We start from the raw sequence: 9,606 nt of genomic DNA on the forward strand, positions 1-9,606 counted from the left end.
CATATCTTTCATTCGTTGTTCTTTATCTCTCTCTACATCATCGTCTGTATCTCTCAATTCGCTAATCCCTAACCAGTCTGAAGAAGGGTCTCGACCCGAAACGTCACCCATTCCTTCTCTCCAGAGATGCTGCCCGTCCCGCTGAGTTACTCCAGTTTTTTGTGCCTATCTTCGGTTTAAACCCGTACCTGCAGTTCCTTCCTGCTCATCTTCTCGCCTTCTCTCCGTCACCTTTGGCGTTCTTACTTCTCAAGAACCTATTCTTCTTCTTATCGAGTTCACACACAAGATTAGAAGTTGTTCAGCCGGAGCTGAACGCACATCTCGGCATCTGCGAACGATGATGCACGCCGGTGTTTTTTCAAGCGTCGCAACATCATTTTTTATCGCCGCTGGATTTTTGAAACGGTCAAAATCTTTTGGCGACACTGATAGTGGCGATTCCCTAGAGGGAGTACAGAGCAGGTTCACCGGACTGATTCCTGGGATGTCAGGACTTTCATATGAAGAAAGACTGGATCGACTCGGCTTGCACTCACTAGAAGTTAGAAGATTGAGGGGGGATCTTATAGAAACTTACAAAATTCTTAAGGGGTTGGACAGGCTAGATGCAGGAAGATTGTTCCCGATGTTGGGGAAGTCCAGAACAAGGGGTCACAGTTTAAGGATAAGGGGGAAATCTTTTAGGACCGAGATGAGGAAAACATTTTTCACACAGAGAGTGGTGAATCTCTGGAATTCTCTGCCACAGAAGGTAGTTGAGGCCACAGTTCATTGGCTATATTTAAGAGGGAGTTAGATGTGGCCCTTGTGGCTAAAGGGATCAGGGGGGTATGGAGAGAAGGCAGGGATGAGATACTGAGTTGGATGATCATATTGAATGGCGGTGCAGGCTCGAAGGGCCGAATGGCCTACTCCTGCACCTATTTTCTATGTTTCTATGTTTCTATATGACGTTGGCAGTCGCCGAAAAAAATTGCCAAGTGGCACAGGCCCATGATTCTTCTCACCCTTTTCTCTCTCTCCCCCACCCCCTCCCCCTCTCCCAGGAAGTTACCATTGAAGGAAGGCAATGGCAAGGAATGCTTGAGTCCAGAAGGCCTGGAGGAAGTTGTGCCGAACGATGTCGTCCAACCTAAAGAAGAAGGCACCAAAGCATAATCAGAAGAACTCTTAGTCCAAGACGCTAGCAAAACACCGTATACCTTGCCCAGCCAACGTTTCTGGGAAAGGAAATCCATAATTTGTGAGGTCAAGGTATCAGAATGGCTTTGGAAACTTTCCTAAGTTGCATTTTCAGTAATACACAAAAAAAAAAATCACGAAATATGTCCGAGTTTTTTCTGGAAGGATTTTTGGAGAAAAAAAGATATTTGTCTTAAATTTTTTTTCCCCCTTTTGCTGTTAAGAAAATTTTAAAAAAGTGTGACATGTAACTGATATTGTGGAGTTAAAGTTAAAAAAAAAAAATCGATCTTTATATTGCTCTCTTTATCTATGTAAATATATATACATATATTATATAGCAGGCAGAACACAGTCTGTTGTTTCCCAGTCAGTGAAGTCTTATCTATTCTTGTAACAAAGGAGAATGCGACTCTTGTTCCACCCTTATTCCTTTCAGCAGCCTGAGGCGGAGAGAGGACATTGTCGTCAGATAGTCAGCAGGCTTTGCACAATCCAAGGCAAACAGGGCTGGTGTTTCACATCACCAGCAGCGTCACTCTCCCCCTTCCACCCTCCACCTGCACCTTGATAGAAACATCGAAAATAGGTGCAGGAGTAGGCCATTCGGCCCTTCGAGCCAGCACCGCCATTCAATGCGATCACGGCTGATCATCCCCAATCAGTACCCCGTTCCTGCCTTCTCCCCATGCCCCCTGACTCCAGTATCTTTATGATATGATATGCCATTTATTGTCACTATACATGTACAGTGAAACTGAAAGCTGCTCGTACTCAGTGCATACATACAATTTTTACACAAAAAACAAGAAACAGAAAAAACAAAACAGAAGGGAGATGGGGGGGGGGGGGAATAGGTGCACAAATTCTACGGCGCTACATACATATATACATATATACAGATGGAAGAGCCCTATCTAGCTCTCTCTTGAAAGTATCCAGAGAACCCGCCTCCATCGCCCTCTGAGGCAGAGAATTCCACAGACTCACAACTCTCTGTGAGAAAAAGTGTTTCCTCATCGCCGTTGTAAATGGCTTACCCCTTATTCTTAAACTGTGGCCCCCGGTTCAGGACTCCCCCAACATCGGGAACATGTTTCCTGCCTCTAGCGTGTCCAAACCCTTAACAATCTTATATGTTTCAACAAGATGCCCTCTCATCCTTCTAAACTCCAGAGTTTAGATTGTGGATGATTACGGCTGATCATCCGCAACCAGTACCCCCGTTCCTGAATTCTCGCCCATATCCCTTGGTTCCGTTAGCCCCAAGAGTCACATCCAACTCTCTCTTGAAAGCATCCAGTGAATTGGCCCCCACTATCTTCTGTGCCAGAGAATTCCACAGATTCACAACTCTCTGGGTGAATTTTTTTTCTTCATCTCATATGGCCGACCCCCTTATTCTTAAACTGTGACCAGAGGTAACAGCAGTGCAGTGTAATGTTTCTCACTGCATGATCTCATGTTCCTTCCTTTTGGAGTTTCTTGGATCCTATCACCCACCTTCCCATCCGAGCCATCCCAGAGAACACCGAGCCTCCACAAAACTTCCTAGATATTAGAGTCAGCTCCATCCCTTGCCAACGGAACCTGTCCCAGTGGAAGGACAGAGATTGCTTCGATGTCCCACACCATCATAGTGGTTGCATCCGTCATGGGATGCCTGTCTGAAGGGAAGTCACACACATGCAAACACGCACATGCGCACAGTACCCGCACACACGTGCACATGCACACACACAAATATACACATGCACACACTTACACAAACATACACAATGACCAATGACACCACCAGCTCACCAGGAAAGCCCATCTCGAAGAGGCAGTGGGGACTTTTTAGTTTAGGATCCTGAGCACAGGATTTTTAGTTTAGTTTGGAGATACAGTGTAAAAGTCGCACCAACCCACCGAGACCGTGTCGGCCAGCGATCGCCCGCTCGCACTAGTTCTACGTTTCACTGCCTGCACTTTAGACGTTAGAGATGCAGCCTGGAGACAGGCCCTTCGGCTCATCGAGTCCATGCCCACCAGAGGTCACCCCCCCGTACACTAGCACTATCTTACACACACACACACTAGGGGCAAGTTACAATTTTACCGAAGCCAATTAACCTGCAAGCCTTTTGGGATGTGGAAGGAAACCCACAGGGTCGCAGGGTCGAACACGCAAATTCTGTACAGCCACTCCTTCCCTCTACCTTGTCCTGCTATCCCAATCCACTCCCAGGACAAGAGAGGCGCAGAAGTCGGAGAGAGGAGAGAAACATAGAAACATAGAAATTAGGTGCAGGAGTAGGCCATTCGGCCCTTCGAGCCTGCATATCTCCATTCAATATGATCATGGCTGATCATCCAACTCAGATCCCGTACCTGCCTTCTCTCCATACCCCCTGATCCCTTTAGCCACAAGGGCCACATCTAACTCCCTCTTAAATATAGCCAATGAACTGTGGCCTCAACTACCTTCTGTGGCAGAGAGTTCCAGAGATTCACCACTCTCTGTGTGAAAAAAGTTCTTCTCATCTCGGTTTTAAAGGATTTCCCCCTTATCCTTAAGCTGTGACCCCTTGTCCTGGACTTTCCCAACATCGGGAACAATCTTCCTGCGAGAGAGGGAGAGATCGGTCAGTCCGCCCAATCATGCACTCCGAGATGCTCCAAGGACAGTCGGGCAGGTACAGTTCATGGCTCGGAAAGGTTTAGAGGGATGTGGGCCAAACGCGGGCAGGTGGGACTAGTGTAGAGGGGGCATCATGGTGGGAATGGACAAGTTGGGCCGAGTGGCCTGTTTCCCTGCTGTCCGACACTCCGACTGAGATGGGAGCCCTCCGTCATTCACCTACACCAGGGAGAATTACTCTTCAAGGTGACGGTCTGACCATTGGGCTTCACTGGGGAAAGGAACAATCCTCTTCAAGGGGAAGAGCTTAAGTATTATCACAACAAGGATGGCTCCCACAAGCCAGGGTTGCCCTTCCCTTTATGTTCATAACTAGGTCCTGATGGGCTCGCAGGAGGTCCATGCCTTGCTAAGGCCTTGCTCTCTGCTCCCAGGAATCAGAAGGACTCCTCTGAGGAAATAAGCCCGAGGACATCCCAGTATAGTTCACAGGTTCTAGAAGCAGAATTAGGCCATTCGGCCCATCAAGTCTACTCCGCCATTCAATCATGGCTGATCTATCTCTCCCTCTCGTATCTGCCTCCACCACCAACCCTGGCAGTGCGCTCCAGGCCCCACCAATCTCTGTGGTATAGTAGAGAACCTGCCCTGCACTTAAGTTGCAGGAGGAGAATTAGGCAAATTCGACCCATCAAGTCTACTCCGTCATTCGATCATGACTGAGCTATCTCCCTCCCTCCCAACCCCACTCTCCTGCCTTCTCCCCATAAACCCTTGACACCCGTACTAATCAAGAACCTATCAATCTCGGCCTCCGCAGCCGTCTGTGGCAGAGAATCCCGCAGATTCACCACCCTCTGACTAAAGAAATTCCTCCTCATCTCCTTTCTGAAGGAAATGTCCTTTTATTCTGAGGCTGTGGCCTGTGATATATCTCTATCTCTCTCAACCCCATTCCCCTGCCTTCTGCCCCGGATGCCCGTACTAATGACGACTGCTTTTAGGGCATCTCCTCGCCGCCGTGAGTCCCGGTCCTCGACTCTGCACCCCCCCCCTCCCCCCCCTGTCGGGTGAACTGGCTGTCGGGTGATCTCCCTCCCTCGGGCTTTGAGCTTTCGGGGTCCAGGTGGCAAAACGATGTGACGCACCCGCCCTCTTTGGGGGCACTGTCGACGATGCCTGTACTCCGGGTCGATGCCTGTACTCCACGACCACTATTGTGTATGTATCGGAGGAAGCTGTGACTAGTTGGTAGCCAGAGTGCAGATGTGACACCGTGTACTGATGTGCAAAATATCACTCACCCCACACCCCCCCACTCCCCCCACCCCACTGTGTCTTTTCTAATTAAATGCCTTGTGTGCAGCTCTTCCTGCATGTTGGAAACAAAAATAAAAGGTGAACTTTTCTTTTCTTTTTTAAGTGTATAAACTAACGCGTGGCACCGTGTCCACACTTCACGCCCTCTCTCCCTCGCCCACTCGCCTCTCCGAGAGGTTGGTGGCACCGTCGGCCGACAAATCTGCAGATCATCAAACAAGGCCAAAATATCCAGGTTAGAATCGTTAATCCCCACATCCTCTATTGGAGATCGGCACAAAATGCTGGAGTAACTCAGCGGGACAGGCGGGGGTCTCTGGAGAGAAGGAATGGGCCAAACGTGGGCAGGTGGGACTGGTGCAGCTGGGAAATGTTGGTCGGTGTGGGCAAGTTGGGCCGAAGGGCCTGTTTCCACATTGTACCATTCCATGACTCGATCTGTGCGATGCACTGAAGGTAGACACAAAACACTGGAGTAACTCAGCGGGACAGGTGGCATCTCTGAAGAGAAGGAGACCCAAGACGCACCAGCTTCCCATTCTCACCTAGCTCACAGCTAACAATGGCCCGTTTCCCTTATCATCGTCACTTGATCTTTGCATATCTTTCATTCACTTGTTCTATATCTCTCCACATCACCGTCTATGCCTCTCGTTTTCCCTTAAACACGGCTGGTCAGGCAGCATCTCTGGAGGGAGGAAATGGGTGATGTTCCGGGTCGATACCCTTCTTCAGTCACCGCTCAACTCACAGTAGTTACAACGAAGTATCAAGGGTCGCCAACTTTCTCAATCCCAAATAAGGGACAAAAGGTCAAATTCCCGACGGCAATTCGTTGACTGACTTGGCCGTGGCTGGGTGAATGATGAGTTGGCCCGGGTGCTGGACTGCACACAAAGCCCAGCCGGCAGGCCAGCTGAGGAGTTTTGGCCCAGGGGCCGCGCGCAAAGTCCGGCGCCCCGTCCAACTCATGAACCGATGATCGGCCACTTGAAGGAGGGGTGGTGGTGATGTCGGCGGTAAGCGAAGGTTCGAAGGTCGGACAGCTGGCCGGGCTGCCGACCGACAGGGCCACGGGCGAGGCGCTGCTGCTGCTGCACTCCACGGGCTTCACTACATCGGGACGGGTGAGGCGGGGACCAGACACGGCGCTCCGACCCGACAGTCCCCTCGACCCGAGTAGTAGCGGTCAAATACGGGACAAGGGCCGTCCCATACGGGACAAACCAATATAGCCCAATATAAGGGATGTCCCGGCTAATACGGGACAGTCGGCAACCCTACAAGAGTCGCACGTACTGCACACAATCTCAACACGCCAGATCCCAAGTGTGCAAATGGTGTACGTTTACCCGCAGTGAATTTAACAAGTGTGTGCATTGCACACTTCCTCCGTCTAAATCATTTTTGGTGGAGTTTATTGAAGGAAAGACAGCTGAAATTCAAAGCAGTTGCATAGTTGAGTTTAAGTTCCATTAATTATTGTCACCTGTACCAGCGTGGGTGTAAGCTGCCCAAGCAAAATATGAGGAGCTGTTCCTCCAATCTGCGTTGGGCCTCATTCTGACAGTGGAGGAGGCCCAGGACAGAAAGGTCACTGCAGTGCAGTGAAAGGGGAGTACAAGTGTTTAGCACTTCAGCCCACTAGATGCCGACTATCGATCACCCGTTCACACCAGTTCTATGTTATCCCACTTTCTCATCCACTCCCCGCACACTCAGGTCAATATAACAGAGGCCTAGTTAACCTACAAAACCCGCACGTCTTTGGAGTGCGGGAGGAAACCGGAGCACCCGCGTAGACGGTCGCAAGCAGTATGTGGAAACTCCGTACAGACAGCACCCGAGGTCAGGATCGAACCCGGGTCTCGGGCGGCGAGAGGCAGATCAGATCAGTGGACAAGTTCGATTCAATCTGGTCTTTCTGGGGTGAAGCGAGTCATTTGGAAGGGGCGATCGGTGTTGGAAGTGCGTAAGAAAGAACTGCAGATGCTGGTTTAAATTGAAGGGAGACACAAAATGCTGGAGTAACTCAGCGAGTGAGGCAGCATCTTTGGAGAGAAGGAATGGGTGACGTTTCGGGTCCTTCTCTCCAGAGATGCTTAGGCCTCAACCAGAAACGTCGCCCATTCCTTCTCTCCAGTGATGCTGCCTCACCCTCTGAATTACTCCAGTGTTTTGTGTCTACCTGCAACCAGTGTTAGTTTCATTTCTGGATCTGCAGCAGGGCACCTTGTAAGCGGGGAGTAGCGGGGAGTGAGGACATTGTCCTGGGAATGACGGAGAAAGGTGGCAGGGGTTTTGGGGCGAAGTCAAGTGAATGGGTTTAGGAGGGAGAGATGGATCATCCATGATTGAATGGCAGAGCAGACTTGATGGGCCGAATGGCCTAATTCTGCTCCTACCAAAGTTATGAACCTGGGACCAAGTAAAAGAGACAAGGAAGAGGTCAATTGGTGGTGCACTTAAACAGGTGGGAGAGGCGGGTTTAGTTTAAGTTAGAGATACTGCGCAGAAACAGGCCCTTCGGCACACCAAGTCCGCGCTGACCAGCGATCACCCGGTACACTAACACGCGCACGCACACACACACACACACACACACACACACGACGATACACAATCTTTACCCAAGCCGATTAATCTACAGATCTTTGTGGAGAGTGGGAAGAAACGGGAGCACCTGGAGAAAACCCACGCAGGTCACGAGAACGTAGAGACTCCGTCCTGACAGCGCCCGCGGTCAGGATCGAACCCGGGTCTCTGGTGTTGTGAGGCAGCAACTCTACCGCTGCGCCACTGTGCTGCTCTGGTGATGGAATGGTTCAGTTGCCTGATGACGGAGGGGAAGAAACTGGGGGGGGGGGCAATTATCCTCAAACTCGCACGTCTGTGGGGATGCGGAAGCCAGAACACGTCTGGTCACAGGTAGAACGTGCAAACTCCACGCGGACAGCAGCAGCAGGTCAGAAATGAACCCGGGGTCTCTGCCGCTGTAAGGAAGCAGCTCTACCAACTGTGCTCCCCTTAATTACTACAGCACATAAAACTCTTTGGCCCATCAAGATAATACTATGATTATAATGATAGAATCAATACAGCAGGAGGCCATTTGGCCCATTGAGATAATGCCAGCTTCTGGTAGAGCCTATTTCTGTGCTATTTAAGTCCAGGGAACCAGGCAGGTGTCCAATATATATATTATTTCAATAATTTTCAGATTTTAAAAGCAAATTATTGTTGGTTCCAACACATTGGAAGGGCCGAATGGCCTACTCCTGCTCCTGTTGTCTATTCATTCAATCTTCATGGTAAAGCTGCTGCTACTGCAATGATGCACCAGAGGGCGCTTTACCACATCCAAATGGACCCCACCACGAACCACATCTTCTCATCTCCACCCCTCTCCGCCTTTCCGCAGAGACCGTTCCCTCCGGAACTCCCTGGTCAACTCGGCCCTTCCCACCCAAACCATCCCCCATCCCCAGGTACCTTCCCCTGCAACCGCAGAGGATGCAACACCTGCCCCTTTACCTCCCCCCTCGACTACATCCAAGGACCCCGGCAGTCTTTCCAGGTGAGGCAGAGGTTCACTTGCACCTCCTCCAACCTCATCTACTGTATCCGCTGTTCCAGGTGTGTGGGCTCCTGTACATCGGCGAGACCAAGCGCAGGCTCGGCGATCGTCTCGCTGAACAGTCCGCCTTAAGCTACCTGATCTCCCGGTTGCTCAGCACTTTAACTCCCCCTCCCATTCCCACACTGACCTTTCTGTGCTGGGCCTCCACCACTGTCAGAGTGAGGCCCAGCGCAAATTGGAAGAACAGCACCTCATATTTCACTTGGGCAGCTTACACCCCAGTAGTATGAACATTGACTTCTCTAACTTCAAGTAGCCCTTGCTTTAGATGGCGCAATGGGCTAAGTGTTCGGCTGGCGACCGGAAGGTAGCCGGTTCGAATCCCGCTTGGAGTGCATGCTGTCGTTGTGTCCTTGGGCAAGGCACTTCACCCACCTTTGCCTGTGTGTGAATGTGTGTGAGTGATTGGTGGTGGTCGGAGGGGCCGTAGGCGCAGATTAGCAGCCACGCTTCCGTCAGTCTGCCCCAGGGCAGCTGTGGCTACAGAAGTAGCTCACCACCACCGAGTGAATGAATAATGCGATGTAAAGCGCCTTGCCTATCTAGAAAGGCGCTATATAAATCCCATCCATTATTATTATTATCCCTCCCCCACCTTAGTTCTCGGACTGGTTTCACTGCCCTCCTGATTAATTTTACTGTTTGTATGCCTCATTGTCACCTTCCCCTCAACCAACAATGAACCGTCCTACAGTTTCCTTGATCATCTTCTGCTCTGGTCAGTTGTTTTCACATGTTTAGTTCAGTTTAGTTTACAGAGATACAGCACAAAACCGGGCCCTTCTGCCCACCGAGTCCGTGTGGGCCCCCGCACACTAGCACTGTCCTGCACCCACTA

At 50.5% G+C, this 9,606-nt stretch overlaps 1 protein-coding gene across 1 annotated transcript in view; it reads left to right on the forward strand.

Annotated features, from left to right (window-relative positions):
- The window catches only part of LOC129702496 (neural cell adhesion molecule 2-like), a gene marked incomplete at its 5' end in the record, with an annotated part of 163,425 nt that extends 161,533 nt beyond the window's left edge, over positions 1 to 1,892 (forward strand). The window contains one exon of the mRNA XM_055644223.1: positions 1,050 to 1,892. Within this exon, the coding sequence (XP_055500198.1) occupies positions 1,050 to 1,161 (112 nt within the window). The remainder of the gene's footprint in view (positions 1 to 1,049) is intronic.
- Positions 1,893 to 9,606: the final 7,714 nt, after the last annotated feature.

The sequence above is a fragment of the Leucoraja erinacea genome, chromosome 13, assembly GCF_028641065.1.
Source record: "Leucoraja erinacea ecotype New England chromosome 13, Leri_hhj_1, whole genome shotgun sequence".
Taxonomy (NCBI): Eukaryota; Metazoa; Chordata; class Chondrichthyes; order Rajiformes; family Rajidae; genus Leucoraja; species Leucoraja erinaceus.